This window comes from Podarcis liolepis (assembly GCF_965112155.1).
Source record: "Podarcis liolepis genome assembly, chromosome: Z".
Classification (NCBI taxonomy): domain Eukaryota; kingdom Metazoa; phylum Chordata; class Lepidosauria; order Squamata; family Lacertidae; genus Podarcis; species Podarcis liolepis.
This window is the reverse complement of record NC_139570.1, coordinates 28,973,864-28,991,548: the sequence shown is the minus strand read 5'-3', so window position 1 is coordinate 28,991,548 and position 17,685 is coordinate 28,973,864. Positions and strand designations below refer to the sequence as shown.

At 39.2% G+C, this 17,685-nt stretch overlaps 1 protein-coding gene across 1 annotated transcript in view; it reads left to right on the top strand.

Annotated features, from left to right (window-relative positions):
• ABCB7 (ATP binding cassette subfamily B member 7) overlaps window positions 1-17,685 on the top strand; it is a 53,333-nt gene that overhangs the window by 28,774 nt on the left and 6,874 nt on the right. Inside the window, exons 5-14 of the mRNA XM_083485104.1 lie at window positions 3,457-3,589; window positions 3,993-4,261; window positions 5,401-5,489; window positions 5,578-5,665; window positions 6,620-6,794; window positions 7,666-7,823; window positions 8,559-8,722; window positions 8,854-8,983; window positions 10,632-10,803; window positions 17,485-17,588. Of these exons, the coding sequence (XP_083341230.1) occupies window positions 3,457-3,589; window positions 3,993-4,261; window positions 5,401-5,489; window positions 5,578-5,665; window positions 6,620-6,794; window positions 7,666-7,823; window positions 8,559-8,722; window positions 8,854-8,983; window positions 10,632-10,803; window positions 17,485-17,588 (1,482 nt within the window). The remainder of the gene's footprint in view (window positions 1-3,456; window positions 3,590-3,992; window positions 4,262-5,400; window positions 5,490-5,577; window positions 5,666-6,619; window positions 6,795-7,665; window positions 7,824-8,558; window positions 8,723-8,853; window positions 8,984-10,631; window positions 10,804-17,484; window positions 17,589-17,685) is intronic.

The following is a 17,685-nucleotide window of genomic DNA, read 5'->3' as shown; positions in this document are numbered from 1 at the left end:
ACTTTCCTTGAGGTTTAAACATTCTGCTGGAAAAATGGGCTTAAAAACCTTGGGTCTCCATGCATGATAGGTATTTGTTGAATTGATACCAACGTGTTTTAAGTGAAGACCAAAATGAAAGAGAGGCCATGTTGGATAAAACAAATGTGGGTGCATCTATTGTGCTGGAATGAACAGGAAATACCTAAAAATCAAGTGTTATATGCAAATTGTTACTCAAGTGATTTATTTTCACCTAACAATCTAGGTGCTTATACAAAGGACTCCCTACTTCTCCTGTACCCCATAGCAAACAATGATTGAGGATGGGACTCAAGAATCATATGTAAATTGTTGCTCAAGTACAACTTTCTGCAGGAGAGCTATATGCTGATGGAGGCTTCTGCTGGACACCTTTATAACGCATCATAGCTCTTAAGATATCACAAGTGTCAGAAAGACTCCATACTTCACCTGCATGTGTGTACTCACTTCAGAGCAGTACCTAAGAAACAGTATTTGACATTTTAATAATGTAACAGCCATTACCATGCAACTGCTTACCCACAAGTAAGCAATGAGAAGAATGTGAGCCATTTTGCATTTTTATTCACGTGGTCCAGAAATGAAAGCCCTGAAGTACCTCAGAGGGATAGAGTTTAGGTTCATTTTTCATCTGTTATTTATCTAGATGTATAATTTATGTCATAATTTGTTTCTTTATCTCTAAGATCTGCACTAAAAACTTTAACTACAGCATTCTGTATCTGTTTAGGGTCCAGTATAGGAGCATTAGGATTCATTCTAGAAAACTTGATAGTCTCCATATATAAGCACCAGCTGATGTCCAAAGAACATCATTGCTTTTGCTTGCTTGAGGAGACCTTAATCTTTTATTTCTTGAATAAGAACATGTTTTCTCCCAAACTGCAGGGGTGTTTCAAAAGCAATTTCTATTATGGTCTGGGCAGCAGTCAAGAATTGCTGTTTGAAGAAGAAATAGCATTTTTAAAAAATCTCACTGGGTACATTCAAGGACTTTTTGGCAAAGCATGGCTCAGAATTCTAGCCATGACTTATTTTAGTATCTAATTCAGCCTTCCCTAACCTGATGCTCTCTCTATGCTGGCTGGGGAGTTGTGTTCCAAAACATCTGGAGGGCACCAGGTTGTGGAAGTCTGATCTAATCTTTCACTCTGAGGGTAAGAGATGGTGGAACTAGCAATTTTGTTTTGAACAGGACTGGTGGGGAGAAGATGATGAGAACACAAAACTGGTTGTGAATGAGATTTAATAACATGCTGCCTTCTTCTGATTCATGTTTTTACCCTCTGGGATTGAGAGAGACCATTTTTAAACTTCACTTAAATACTTAGGGCTATATTGGAGGGTGGAGAAATTCTCTTGCAAAGCCGTAGAGTGGTGCCAATTAATTTAATTGCAGGTTGAGATAGAGGTTTGAAGGAGGCTACAGCCTCTTAGCTTTAGAAATAGAACTTCAGCTATTCCAAGTGTAGCTCAAATAATACCATGTAGCCTGCTTTTGAAAAGTAGAATGGCTGCAGAGGGACTTCAAGGGAATCTGCAGCAAATCAAGGCAATCTGCATTAGAATAAATTTCATTTCTACTGAATAGGCTCCCCTAGGAAAAGCTGTGTTATGTCCTCTAAATGATGGTCATCACAATGTAACACAGATGGAGCAGCATTGTGGTTATTAAAACTAAAAGGATGGATGAAAATTGAGTTTCTAGGCAAGTAACACCAAAGGGAGTTGGTCAACTTGTGTTTTTGTTTATCTGAAGGGCATATTTTGAAATTAACATTCCAGAGCAGTGTCTTTCCTTAAAGCTTTAAAATCTATTTAACACACCCTCAATTCTTTGGAGCTTTGTATCTGTGAAATTATTTTCCAGCCATAACAACCAGTTTTGTTTGTTCCCTATTGACTGTGATTTGCAGTCATGGAATCTCAAGTCTGTGAATTCTTCAGGGGTTTGCATAATTCTGATTTAGGTTAGTGCCTAAAGGCAGAGCTAGACTTCAGGCAGCAGTGGTGTGGGACACCTGATTCATGCCAAATGGTTGCAAAGCAGTGAAGCAGATGGGATGCAGTTTTCAGGGGTGAGGAGGAGTAGAGAGAGAAGAGGACAATAACTCTGTCCTTAGAAGCAGTGAGATCTACTAAGGAAGCTATTCTCCATGTTCCGTTATTTTCTGACGTTAGATTAATATTTACTATGTTTAGACCCTTTTCAATTATGGCTCCAGAACTTTGCAATGCCATTCTTCCGGCGGTCCATCTTGTATTCCTCTTTTGCTGTTCATTGAAAGCAAACCAACCTGGAATATAGGATTTGGTATTGAGCAAAATAAGTCATTGGTAAAAAAACAGTTTATAAACTGTTGGTATTGATGAACCCACACAAATCATTCAAGCAAGTGGTGTATCCTTGTGCACAATATAATGACTGAGGAATAGGCGTCATAATATAATAGAAGAGCAACTGTGATCTTAAGGAAGACCATTTTCTAGCCTTGTAGTAGTTGACTTTTGCAGTTCATAGTATTAATAGTTCAAGAAATAGTGTCAGCTGTAGTCAAAATTCAGTCAGATGCAGCCATGTTCCTGCAACTGCAAGCAAGAATTTGGGTGTGAGTTAGGTAGAGAGGCATAGTAATTTTTATTCCTTTGCATGATGGAGCCAACAAATTGCTTGATTCAAATTTGGATAGAGCCATCATGGGTGATGTTTTTAATAAGCTGCAAGCATTTGTCAGCTTGTACCTTTAGCTGCAGCAGAAATAAGACATTGCTCATCACATTATGACATTACACAATAATGCACAAAGGTGTTCCGTGTGCTGGACTATGCTCACTGTGACAGCTTTGCAGATAAAACTGCTCAGATAACTCAACTTTAGGCACATCTTCTATAATGAAAGATCTAGATCCTCCTTGTGTGCAATTTTCTTGAATGAATCTCATTTATGTACTGCTGAGGTTGGGGACAGAAGTGCTTGGATTTCTGTCCAGCCTGCCCAATGTTATCCTGTCAAGATGGGCAATTGCATCGTACTCTATAAATATTTCCAGCTGAAATGCTCTGAACTGCCTCTGATAACTCTTCATAGCTTAATGGCCCTATAAATATATGCTGAGTCTTTCTGCTTTGTGTTTCCCAGTCTTGCCATCACTTTAATGAGCCCCCCAAATGAACTGAAGCACATTCTCAATGAACTGTTTAGTTGAGATGAAAACTGATTTTTATAACAAGCCAGTGGGAAGGTAGCTTTTCTGCATTGGGGTTGCAGACCTCTTATTGCAGTGCCCATACCCCTGAAATCTGTAGAGCCATCCTTCTAAGTAGTTAATAGCAAAATACCATAATTGCAGCTAATTCAGGGGAAATATTTATACTTTATAAATAAACATTTTAGTACATCTTGCATAATTGCTATGTTTTGTGCTTTTTAGGCCATGAATATAGTCGTTCCCTTCATGTTTAAATATGCAGTAGACAACCTCAACCAGATGTCTGGAAATGTTCTGAACCTGAATGATGCACCAAATACTGTGGCAACCATGGCAACAGCTGTTCTGATTGGATGTAAGTGTGATGCTTTAATCTGTTGACAGGTGCTGACTTTCTTTGGGAAGGTTTTGGAACATTAACAAACGTGACCTTTTCATACTAACTCCGCTAAGCATCTGGAAGTCCGCCCCCCCCCCACTTTGTTCACTACCAGTTCCTGTAACTTGTTATTTATTTATTTATTTAATAAATACCAGTTCAATACTAAAACAATGGTTATAGCAGGAATCTACCATAATAGCAATTCATTTTTTGGGCTTGTTAAAGTCAGCAAATGAAGTGTGGATTTTAAAACGATTGAACTTTTGATCTAGTAAGTAACACTGGCAAATATGTGAAATAAAATGTTCCATCTATTACGGACTTATTGAGGAGCAGCAATATATGCATCTTAATAGTTTTTGTTTTTTTAAACCAGATGGCATCTCACGAGCTGGGTCTGCTTTATTTAATGAGGCTAGAAATGCTGTATTTGGAAAAGTAGCCCAAAACTCAATCCGAAGGATAGCAAAGAATGTCTTCCTCCACCTGCACAACCTGGACTTGAGTTTCCACCTGAGCCGGCAGACTGGAGCATTATCAAAAGCCATTGACAGAGGAACAAGAGGCATCAGTTTTGTGCTCAGTGCCATAGTATTCAATTTGGGCCCCACCTTGTTCGAAGTGGCACTCGTTAGTGGAATTTTGGTATGTATTGCTTACCAGAAGCAACAGTAATTGTCACTTTTATTGATGTACATACAGTGATGCTCTCTTATAGCAGCAACTTTGTTGATCATTTGAATGTGATAAGCACTAAATTGGCAAGCGTTGGGTATTGAGATAGTTAGGCATAATTTGGGGAAGACAGTCCTGTTGGCCAAATTGGAACCTCTGTCAGGACAAAGTTGGCCCACCTCCTGATGTGCAGTCTTGGTGTAGAGGACCAGGCCCAAGTTTCTCATGCAAAACAACTCTCCTTCAGATGGCCACACTTTTACCTGAATAGCTCTAGAGGTTTTTCTGCTAAATATCAGACCTGGAACATAAAGACAGTAGTTGAGAAAGTACACAGTGCATTCCCTAGAAATCAGATATCATATTTCATTCACAGAATTGCAGAGTTAGAAGGGACCCTAAGGGTCATCTAGTCCACCCGCCTGCAATGCAGGAATCTCAACTAGATCACACATGACAGGTGGCCATCCAGCCTCTGCTTAAAAACCTTCAAGGAAGGAAAGTCCACCCTCTCATAGGAGTCTGTTCTGACATGTTACTACAAAGCACATGCATCTGAAACAGCTTTTGCATTGAGCAGTTGACAGCTTAGGTGTGTCCCTTCACACATCCATATCATTGAAGCAAAAAATCTGAATAGAGCAGCTCATGTGCAAAATGCATCTGTGTATATTGGAGTACATGCATGGCTGCAGAAATGACCATAAGTTTGTACTATGCACATTTGGACCTTTCAACTGCCTCAAATGCAGTTCAGCACATTGTCTGCCCCAGCCTAATGCCTGGTGCCCTCCATATCTTTTGGCTTACTTCACCCATCAACCCAAGCATCATATACCTATGTTCACTGGAACTATACATGGAGCTGTAGTCCCAAACAGCTAGAGGGCACCAGAATGGGGAAGGCTGTTGTATTAAGGAGATGGATTAGCCATATCATTATTTTTCTTTCAGTCATCCCACTGTGCTTCTGGTTTATCTTTACAGAATCATTTCCCTTTTATTTCATGGTACGTCTTGTCAAAACAGATTTGTCTCTGTCGGCATTGTAACCAAAATGATAGAAAACCATTACTGACATTCTCCCTTCTTTCTCTTTCCTTGTTCAGTATTATAAATGTGGCGCACAGTTTGCACTAGTAACCTTGGGGACATTAGGAGCATACACAGTATTCACAATAGGAGTTACACAATGGAGGTAAGGCATTTTCCCTAACTGGTTAGGATTAGCTGGTTTATAGAGCTGTGGTGAGAACAAATCTATATGCAAACCTTTTGTCTTGCAGAACTAAATTTAGGATAGAAATGAATAAAGCAGATAATGATGCAGGTAACGCTGCAATTGACTCGCTGCTGAATTATGAAACTGTGAAGGTGAGCCATTAACGTTTTTAACTTTTCATATTGTTATTAAGTAGGATAGACTTTATTATCCATTTATGTATCTTGATTTTACTCAAAAGGAACTTGTATCTGCTTCCTTCTATTAATAATGACTTGCAGAATTAACCCCAGCTTATGTAGTTCTCCAGAATTTTCATATATTTTGTCTTTGAGTATTCTCTCCATTTATGCTATTATCTTCAAACAAAATGACATTTTAGGGGAGAAATATAGTTTTATAAACCTCTTGGTTATCTGGGTTTGCTTACCATTTTTCACTTACATAAAAAAGATCCTCCTGTGTATTTGGCCTCATCCCTCTTGATTTGCTTTTCAAGTCACTTCCAGAACATGCTTTGATCTAGTCATCCATGGTATATGTGGTGTAGTTTTGAGAGAGTCAAATGTAGGACCAGGTTCAAATCTTCACTTAGCCATGAAGCTCACTGAGTAACACTGGGCAGTTGCTGTCCCACAGCCTAATCTTGCCTCTTGGGATTGCTGTGGCAATAATATTATGGTAGGGTGCGGAAGGATCCCTTGTGGAGGAAAGGAGATAATATTGTGAATAGTATTAGAACAAATTTAAAATATCATGGGTGCAGGGCAGTAGCAGCTGTGAATGAGTAGCTGTCAGCCATCAAGAACAGGAGAGACAGGCAGGCACGACATTTGATTCGTCCAGAGCTGGAAGGTCGGGTGCTGAGGCTAGGTTGCTGAAGCAACAGTAAACTGCTTTATAAAGTGTTTAGCTAGTTATGTACTAAAACGCCCTCCCCCAACCCAGTACCCCCTGCCAACCATTTGGATTACAACTCCCTGCTGTATGGACAAAAGCAATCTCAAGAACACCAGATTGGGGAAGGTTATATTAAAGAATAATTTATGAAGTACAATCCTAAGAATGCTGAGATTCCTTACATTGTTTTCCCCCTTACTTACTAGTATTTCAATAATGAAAAGTATGAAGCTCAGCGATATGATGGGTTTTTGAAGACCTATGAAAATGCCTCACTGAAGACTACCACTACCTTAGCTCTGCTGAACTTTGGACAAAATGCTATATTCAGCATTGGGCTAACAGCCATCATGGTACTGGCTAGCAAAGGAATTGTTGCAGGTACCCTGTTTGTGTCTAAAACTCGTGTCCTTTTTATGTTGCATGCATGCTTGGATTTAAAAAAAATGTATAAAGTCCTAAATTCCTTAACTGCAAGCAAGTGAACTAAAATAATGAATGACCTTTTAAATTTTGCTTTCCTTACAAACAACATCTGTCTGTCTCTTGAGACAGTTCTTCGAATAGGTTTACTTTAAAGGGCTATATTTTGGTTTTAAAGCAGCTTTATCACAATCAGACTGCAGGGATTCTTAAAATTCTGGAAAAGAATCAGTTCATTGGTTGTGTAAATCTTCTGGCTGAATCACCCAGATAGCACCTAGTATTCAGTACCACAAAGTACTTTTTAAGAAGTATCCACTTCTTGGTCATGGGTGGAAATCAGCTGACATGTCCTAAGCAAAGACAATATTTTAGGATTGCATTTAACTTGTGCAGTTTCAGTCATATGCTGTTGAAGGCAGACTACTTGAAATTGTGCACGTTAAATTCCAGGAGGGTGGAAAACTTAAAAGCTCTTTTTGTGCCAGGTTCACTTGGGGTTACACCTGCTCTTGGAGGCTCTTACAATATCTTGCCTGGCAATCTGAGTTCCTACAGGATCTCATACAAGCATCCCTGGGCTTCCAGAACTAAAGTGATGTGCAGGCCTTACCCTCCAAGCAAGGCAGAGAACTTAAAAACCATCTAGAAAGTAACTTGCACTCATACCTTAAAAGTAGAGGATTAATTAACTGGATAAATTATAGCCTGTTTTGAAGTTGCTGCAGCTTGTGTTGAAGAGCAGAACTAAATGACTAAAAAGCGTGGTAGATGTTTGGCAAGCAAACATACTCTAAGCCCAATTTTTTCTTTTTTCTTTTTAATTAAGGTAACCTAACAGTTGGCGATCTGGTAATGGTGAATGGACTGTTGTTCCAACTTTCTTTGCCCCTTAACTTTCTGGGAACGGTGTACAGAGAGACGAGGCAAGCGCTAATAGACATGAATGTCTTGTTCACACTGCTTAATATAGACTCAAAAATTAAAGTGAGTATTGTGCAGCAATAAAACTGTTAGCCCTTTATGCAAAGCTAAGCAAGGTCTGGTATGATTTCACATGGGATGGGGGACTACATGTTGAGATTTCTGCATTGCAGGGGTTGGACTAACTGACCCTCGGGGGTCCCTTCAAACTCTACAATTCTGTGATTCTACCCATAAAATGCTGCTTAAAACCTTTGCCAAATATGTTAGAATGAATGCAGTCACCTTGTGGAGTTATTTTTGCTTCATCTGATAGCTATTTTTCTTCTGAAAAAGGAATGCTACATGTGAGGAACTTGTGTTTGTTCTTTTGGAAGAATGGTTAGTGGAGACGCTTTATTTGAACCTGTGTCTCTGAAAGAGCTTTTCTCTCTCTCCCCCCCTTTTTTTAAAAAAGCCAAAGCAGTGTGTTTGTCATTGTCATACTTTGTGTGCATGCCAGGCATTGAAGTATTATTTTATCACTTTAATTAATGATGCAGAATTTATTATGCAGAACGCTGCCTAGAAGCCAGACTATTACATCAGAAATTCTTGAGCTTTATAGAAAAAATAGGGGGCGGGGGGCGGGTAGAAGAGACTATTACCTGTGTGACTGAAATGGCTAGGTTCTCCCCCCCCCCCCTTTGGAGAAAACAGTGGCTGTAGCTTGCACTGAATTAGATCCATTGTTTAGCTTGCTAAACTCTTTGAAATACCTTCTGGGCAGTGTGTAAAGCAGCGCTTTTCTTTCAATAGGATAAAGAGCTGGCTCCACCCCTGCAGATCACTCCACAGACTGCTACCATCGCCTTTGATAATGTGCACTTTGAATACCTTGAAGGGCAGAAAGTCCTCAGTGGCGTGTCTTTTGAAGTCCCTGCAGGAAGAAAAGTGGCCATTGTAGGAGGCAGTGGGTCAGGGTGGGTAAACAGATGCGCAAAATTCTGCATCATTGATTTATTTATTTATTATTTTAAAATCATGATAAAGATACACCAAGCAAGTAACCCAAGTTCTAACTCTTTTTTTTTTTGTTTGTTTTTGTTTAAAGGAAAAGCACAATAGTAAGATTATTGTTTCGCTTCTTTGAACCTCAGAAGGGGGAGATTTACATTTCTGGCCAGAACATACGAAACATCAGTTTGGACAGCCTGAGAAAATCCATAGGAGTTGTACCTCAGGTATTGTACTACTTCTCCTTTGGAACTCATAATTCCCTGCAAACATCTGATGCTGTAGCCACAGCTACTGCAGTGTTGATTTGAAAACAGGAGCAATGAAGCAGCTCAGGATGACAGTCCAGGGCACAAAGGAAGAACAACCATAAAGAGTTTCACTGAACATGGGCAAGAATTACAGTTTTCTCAGTCTTTATTTAGATTTACAAACTGCTCTTCAAACACATTTTCAGGCTGTCATACCATAAAATATTGCAACATAATGAAATAGCCAGTAGACTGAAAATAAGCTGTAACAGCTACTCTGTAAAAGCGGCATCCAAATAGCAAATCTGCAAGAGTTAAAGCAAAATAAAAAGGTCTTTATTTAGCAGAGTGGTCTTCCAGCAAGCCTCTGTGGGGAGAGAATTCCAAAGCCAGGGCACCACCTAGTAGCCACCTCAGATGATGGAGGAAGCCAAAGGGCCTCTGATGAATAGAGAAATACATGCAGGCCCATGTGGAGACATAAGATCTTCCAGGTATTGCTGGTTACTACTTTTAAAAAACATATTACGTATAGTTATTATAAAAACACTAAAAATACCAGTGACATGGAAAATAAGAATATTTGGTAGACAGAAAATAGAAATTGTGTCCAGATCTTGTCTTCACTTTTCTAGTATGTTTTGTCCATTTCAAGAAACTTAAATGAAGTTTTTGAGTGAGTTCCACGAAATTTTATTGCTTTTTATTCCACCACTCCACACGATGCTGCCCAAGGCAAATAAGATAAAGTACAAAATAAAATAATTCTATAAATTACATAATAGTATATAGAAGAGCAAGCAAGAAAGCAGGGTCATAAAACAGATCAAAAAGAAGCAGCAGGAGATAAAAGGGCTTTAATTTAACCACCATCATAGAGGAGGCCTAAATGGACTTCTCCAAAAAAGGGAGTTGCGGAGCCTATCAATAAAGGCCTCCTTGGAAATCCCTCTGTTCTCTGTGGTTATGTAGTTAACAGAATCTTGGTCTCTTCACTGGCAGACTCATGTCTTCTTTTGAGACATGTTTGCTAGTTTCTTGCTTATGTTTTTCAGGTATCAACTTACCGTAGATCAAGTTTATTTGACATTGCTGTTTTTAGTTTGTATTTTTGCCCTTATGCATCTTGCCATCCATTTGTTAATGTGATCTCATTTCTATGTGATTTTGTATCATATGCTGTTGGTTATCTTACCTGCTTTCATTTAAGCAGCATAAAGGTAGAATTCAAATATTTTAAATAAAGTGAAAAAAATGCCAAATTTTCATGGTTTGGGAAGCTCTGATAATTTAGTAGTATCAGAATGTGAATGAAGCTATTTCAGCTAACCCCATGAGCTTTCGGTGCTGCATCTTAAATTACATAATCATTCTGATTTCTGCCAAAACAACAGAAATTATCTATTCGCTCTTGTCTCTCACACACCCCTTTTGCTTTCTTGGAGGAGAATTATCCTTGCAGCATCTTTAACCCCTCATTAAAATGTCACTGGAAATGCTGTTGCCTGAAGGGGCTTAGTGAAAGGTTCCAGACAACTCACTATTGGCATTTCAGAAAACCCTCTGACTTGTCAATTGGCATTTCATGTTTTGAGAGGTATTGTTCTGCTTGCATGTGTCCTAGGATTCTGTTCTCTTCCATAACACCATATTCTACAACCTCTTGTATGGCAACATGAATGCCTCTGCAGAAGAAGTCTATGCTGTTGCAAAGCTGGCAGGAATCCATAATGCTATTCTCAGAATGCCCAATGGGTACAACACACAAGTGGGAGAGCGAGGTCTGAAGCTGTCAGGTAGGTTGACAAATGTGCAACTTTTCTCCATGTTTCCAGTCTTTCTGCTAGCCTCAGGCTTATTGCACAGTATGTAGCTCACCCCAGCTTTTGGTAAGGTGACTTGCTTTGCAGTATTAAGGTAAATGCCGAGTTTATTATTAAATGGTAGTCCAGCTGCCTTGAAATTCCAGCACTGACCATGAAGTCAATTAGAAGCCTGTGGTATAGAGAGCAGAGAGCTACTATTATTCTTCATTCCTCCCCACTCCCAAAATGTAATGTGGCCAATAATGCAGCTGTGTTCAACAAAATATTTAACTAGAATTTAGATGATTAATGGCTGCTCTGTGGAATGAAAGATGTATGCTTTTTAGTATAAAGATACTTCATAGTGCATCTGATCTGAGTAAAAATGATTCGCTGTAAATGTGTTAGGAGGTCGTGTTGAAAATGAAGTAATTTAAAGACTGGAATTATTTTATGGTCCTAGTAATGTGCTGTTTGGCTGTGTGTAAATGTGAGGATTTAATGTCAGAATTGGGCTTAAGGGGGATGACGATAAATGGTTCTGGGTTCGGAGCCCATTACCCCTTAGCACTGCCCCTTAGCACTGCCCTTTTAGCTTTTTTGTGAATTTCTTGGATATCAGACATGTTGGTTTCATGTTAAAGAAAATAGTGACTATTTGTCTTGTGGGATAATATCTCTAGGATTATTTGGCGTTAAACCCTAAATACATTGTTAAGGAGGGGAGCATTCTGTTGTAAGTAGATATTATGCAATACTGGTAAAATTCCTTTTATTTGCTTCACTCTGCTTGGTTGAGTTTTTTTCTTCCATAGATTGGTAGGCAGAAGGAGGAGGCTAGAGTGCTTGTTTTTTATTACATATTTGGGGGGGGGATTTACGACTACATGGCTGTAAAGTGTTTGAGATAGATGAACCTGAAATGAAGGACATTGATCTTTGTACAGTGTGAAATAACATCTATCCCATGTCAACAATGTAAATTGTTTTTTTAAAAAAATAGTTTTTAATACTGCACAATACATTGTTTTAATATCAGTGTTGTGTTTTAATTGCAGTAGTAGTAATAATAGTAATAATAGCCCTATTCAGATGCTGAGCCCTATGTAATGGAAACTGTAGGGTGCCTGAGGCTTCTAAGAAACAGATTCCATCTTCCACAGCATAGTAGTGGCCGCAGGAGATTTGCTTCTCTAACTGGAGAAAGTTAATGCTGCATACTTCATATAATTAATATGCAGCATTCCTACAGTGGTCCTGGTGCACATCCTTTCAACATAAAAAGAACAGGGACTTCATTAAAACTCAAGAATTGAATAAGCTAAAAGGAAACTGGCTCTTTTTAAATCCACTTGTTTTTAAAATATCTCCAAGTATTTGCTTGCTTAAGTCATGAATCTGTTTGTAGTACAGTGGTACCTCTGGTTACAAACTTAATTCATCCTTAATTCATAACTGGGGGCTGCTGCTGACACCACATAACACCGGTCCTGAAAGACCTACATTGGCTCCCAGTATGTTTCCGAGAACAATTCAAAGTGTTGGTGTTGACCTTTAAAGCCCTAAACGGCCTCGGCCCAGTATACCTGAAGAAGCGTCTCCACCCCCATTGTTCTGCCCGGACACTGAGGTCCAGCACCGAGGGCCTTCTGGCAGTTCCCTCACTGTAAGAAGCAAAGCTACAGGGAACCAGGCAGAGGGCCTTCTCGGTAGTGGTGCCCTCCCTGTGGAACACCCTCCCTTCAGATGTCAAAGAAATAAACAACTACCTGACATTTAGAAGACAGCTGAAGGCAGCCCTGTTCAGGGAAGTTTTTTATGTGTGACATTTTAATGTATTTTTAATCTTTGTTGGAAGCCGTCCAGAGTGGCTGGGAAAACCCAACCAGATGGCTGAGGTACAAATAATAAATTATTATTATTAATTATTATTATTATTATTCCGAAGGTCCGTTCTTAACCTGAAACCATTCTTAACCTGAGGTACCACTTTAGCTAATGGGGCTTCCCGCTGCCGCCACCACCGCATAATTTCTGTTCTCATCCTAAAGCAAAGTTCTTAGCCCGAGGTACTACTTCCGGGTTAGCAGAATTTGTAACCCGAAGTGTTTGTAACTCGAACTGTTTGTAACCCGAGGTACCACTGTAGTTACTTCCTCCTACATGTACCCAGCACTTTTTATATAATCACGTAACTGGAAGAATGATCCAAACTGCTTCCACACCTGCAGAACGAAAACACTGGATGACTTGAGTAAACAAAGGTGGAAATAGCAGAGAAAGAAAAAGAAAAAATCTCTGGACCCGGGGATATCTCCTTTAATGTTGAGTAGTGTGAGGCCTCAACTGGAATTCAGCAGATCAGGCATTTATTTCTGATCAGAAAAGGATTCTAACATTTCTGGTCCTGAGACTTAAGTGATCCCAAAGAACCAAACTTGTGCCACCACATGCTCTGCAGTTTCGAGGTCTACCTCACTCCTTCAATCTGAGCAGCTCATTATGCAGCTCATAATTTTAATGATAGAGGAAAACCACTGTGCGCTCCCCCCCCCAGTAGTTAAGTTCTCCCTCCTGCTTACTGGCCATTTGCTCCCTCTGCTTATAGGTACAAGCTGAGGAAGGCTGGGCCTTGTCAGCATTGGCACCCAAGTGTCTGCCAGTTAGCTTCTCTAATGTCTTAATTTCACAGGTTGGGTTCTAATAGGTCACTTATGACAACAAGAGAGGCCATCAATATGGCAAAAAAGATACATTAAGAACATGTCAGTGACTTTCTAAATGTATGATGCCAGTCTCCTCTGGGAATCAGTTAACTTATATTTGTGACTTCCTAAATGTTGAAGTAGTTTCTTTCCCAAATAGGTTTTATCTTACACAATAGCAAACTCAGTAAATAAGGAGTTCATTTGTAATATATCAGTGGTTCAGTGCTAATTTCTTCTCTTTACAAAATAGATTTTATCTTGAATAATTGCAAACACAGTAATAAAAAGTCCACTTGTGATATACCAGTGGTTCAGTCCTCGGACGTTGTTCCAGTAATCCAACATTTCGTTGCTAAAGAGCTTAGTCATCAAGCTGTCAAAATCAATTGTAACAGAATTGCACTGAATTAACAAGTAGAATTTGTTGTTTAGTCGTGTCCAACTCTTCGTGACCCCATGGACCACAGCACACCAGGCTTCCACTGCCTCCTGCAGTTTGGTCAAACTCATGTTAGTAGCTTCAAAAACACTGTCCAACCATCTCATCCTCTGTTGTCCCCTTCTCCTTGTGCCCTCCATCTTTCCCAACATCAGGGTCTTTTCCAGGGAGTCTTTTCTTCTCATGAGGTCGCCAAAGTTTTGGAGCCTCAGCTTCAGGATCTGTCCTTCCAGTGAGCACTCAGGGCTGATTTCTTTAAGAATGGATAGGTTTGATCTTCTTGCAATCCAAGGGACTCTCAAGAGTCTCCTCCAGCACCATAATTCTAAAGCATCAATTCTTCAGTGATCAGCCTTCTTTATGGTCCAGCTCTCACTTCCATACATCACTACTGGGAAAACCATAGCTTTAACTATACGGACCTTTGTCGGCAGGTGATACGTTTTTGTGGTATTTTGCTTTTGAGTACAAGAATGTCCCGTCTGTCACTTGCATCTACTTTCACTTGGGTTTTATGAATAATATGCTGGGGATATCCTCTATTTGCCAGGGCAATCTCTAGCTCACCTGCCGCTCGTTGTACACGTCCAAAGTAGGGGAGTTCCTTTTTCTCTGCAAAAATTGGCCCAAAGGTAGGTTACGTTTCAGATTGTATGGATGATACAATTTAAAATGTAACGAAGTGTTATGGTCAAAACACTAATGAGGGGAGTAGTTGATTCATCCAAGATAAAAAGTCAGGAAATCTATTGGCATTTTTAAAAATCAAAAAGATATCAATGAACCTTTGATAGAAAGCCAGATCTGAAGCAAAGGGATTATTAGGACTGTACACAAAGCAATGCTCAAATTCAGCCATAAATAAATTGGCTATGGAAGGAGCCATGGGACTACCCATGGCAATACCCTTCACTTGAAGACAGAAGGTATCTCTATATCTATATGGTATCTGAAGAAGTGTGCATGCACACGAAAGCTCATACCAAGAACTAACTTAGTTGGTCTTTAAGGTGCTACTGGAAGGAATTTTTTTATTTTGTCTATATCTAAAGAAATTGTTCTCTAAAGCTATGTCTAATAAGTCCATAAGAAAATGTTTTGGAGGATTTGAAAAGGTATGTTGTTCTAGAGAGTCATACACAGGTGCAGGCTTCCTCATGAGGTATATAAAGATTTAAAATCCAGAGTCATGAGGAGAGAATCAGAAGGAATTACCACTGATTCAAATTGTTGAACGAATCCATGGAGTCCATAATGTATGACGGAATCTTAGGTATGAGTGGTGACAGAAAATAATTTACAAATTTAGCCAAAGGTTCCAGAATGGAATTACTACCAGAGACAATAGGTCTTCCAGATGGGGGAAATCCTGCCTTTTGAATCTTAGGTAAAATGTAGAAACAAAGTATTCTAGGAGATTAGTTAATCAAATAACCACCTTCTGTAGATGTAATGTAATTTAAAGCCAAACCATCCTGAACAACCTGTTTAATAGGTCTGGTGATCCTGTTAGTAGAGTCACATGCAATGGGGATGTAATATGTGGTATCAGAAATTTGTCGCTGTATTTCAAAATCAAAGTCTGTGGTATTTAAATATAATGAAAGTAAAACTTTATTCATTTACTACTTATTTAATAATGATGAATCTTTCCCTTCATTTCATTATTGTTAGGTTTAAACCTTTAAACAGTGTGATTAAAACCTGATTTATTTGAAAATATAAACCTGTGAAATTATTTTGGGCAGAACACAGCCAATAATGACTGCAGTCTTTTGTGTAGTTTTGTATGCTTGGCACTAATTTTATAGGAGTTGCGCACTCAGAACGTTGTAGGATTTCAGTCATGCGGATTTGAAGGTGGAGTAAGGATGAATTTAATTGTGATCTGAAGCATAGAAACTGCAGTTATAAATAAACAGTTTGCAATATGATATGGGGAGAGCAATAAGCAGCAACTGCATTTCTAGGAAAACAGATGTTTAAGGGCTGCATGTCATGTTATACCATTGCTGCACAGAAAAACACCCTTGTTTTATTAAAAAAACCCAATTTGTAACCATTTGAAATGAGTTATGCAGAATCCTAGTTACACAGAAATCGAGTTACCATTAGCCACAGTTAGCCTTGATAACATAATACTACACCATAATTAGAGCAATCTGGGGTACAGGGCAGAAATGAAATCCACACACCTCCTGCACACTTTTTAGGCAAACACCGTGTTTGAATCAGACTACCAGAGTGTCATGAGATTGTCAAATGAGAAACATTTGCACAATATTCTCAGATGTATGTGCTGGGAATCCAATCTGTTAGCAGTGCATGTATATGCAGCAAAAAGTATGCGTGCCTTTTCATATGGTCAATACAATTTCTTATGCACACTAACTTTCCATGGAGGCATTTGGTCACATTTGAATTGACCCTTGAACACAAGAGTTCTATGAACCCATGCTGAGCTCCCCATAGTGTCTGTCTGGGCCGTTACATGTTAAAGAAATCCTTCTCACATTTTAATTTTTTGTCATGAGAGTGACATAGAATGTGAAACGGACATGGGAGGAGACTAAGGGAAATAGGCCATTATGCATTATGCAGTCATGGCATACTCTTTCAAATACAGGCAGTAAAAAATGCAACACACTTCAGACTAGGTTGTTATGAAGGGGGAGAAAAGCAGAATTTTCATCATGGGTGAATAGTTCAATTTCTGTTTATTGCTCAGCTTCAGCATAGCCACTTAAGGCTCAAAGTGAAATGAGATTATTATCCTCCTAAAGTGGTTTGCTAAAACAAGTCAGTGTTAGTTAGGAGGTCATATCACCAAGAATATGAAAGAATTAAATGGAAGCCTTGTCAAATCTTTGAAATGCAGCACAGGAAGGCAGATGCATATATAGCCATTAATTACTTGCAGTGTCCCTAAAGCCCCAAGTGGGTGTATTTATTAAAATAAAAAATTGCACAACTTGTATCCAAAGTGGCATGGAAAAGTTGGCCTAATGGTAACCTTAGTGAATTGGGAGAAAATTGCACCCTGGATACACCTGGTTCCTCTATGGCCAGTGTTTATGCTCTCAGCTATAACTGGCAACGTGTGTTGTGCAGAAATAGACTCTAAGATAGGTGCTTTTTTGCTAATATGTGCTCCTCTAAAAGGCACAATTTCCACATCACCTACAGTTGTCAGTCATGCTGGATGAGCCCACCTGATACTCAGAAAACCCTGTTTGAATGCAGCCCTAAATAGTAGCTTAGCTATGGAATGACAGTTGATTGTATGTTTTGTCTTTTCTAGAAGAATTTCTCATTCATTCTGATAAGACTTGCTGTTCCAATGCTGCATTTGTTTTGTTCGTTGTTTGATGACACTTAAACTATAGTCTTCATCTGAGTTGCTTGGAGTCTTTGAGAGCTTTGAAGGAGCAAAGGATATTTCTCTGGGTGGGTGAAGAAAATGTGCTGGTGTTGGGTTATTCAAGGGTAAAAATAACCCTCAGTGGGTTTGTTTAATCTTTTCAGGTGGAGAAAAGCAGAGAATCGCTATAGCCAGAGCAATCTTGAAGAATCCTCCCATTATCCTCTATGATGAAGCTACTTCATCTTTAGATTCAATTACAGAAGAGGTAAATTAAGCTACAGAACACAGTACTTTTCCTCCTTCATCCTTGTACAATCCTGCTTTGCCACTCTACCAAATTCACAAAGGCCAGAAGTTGGGCG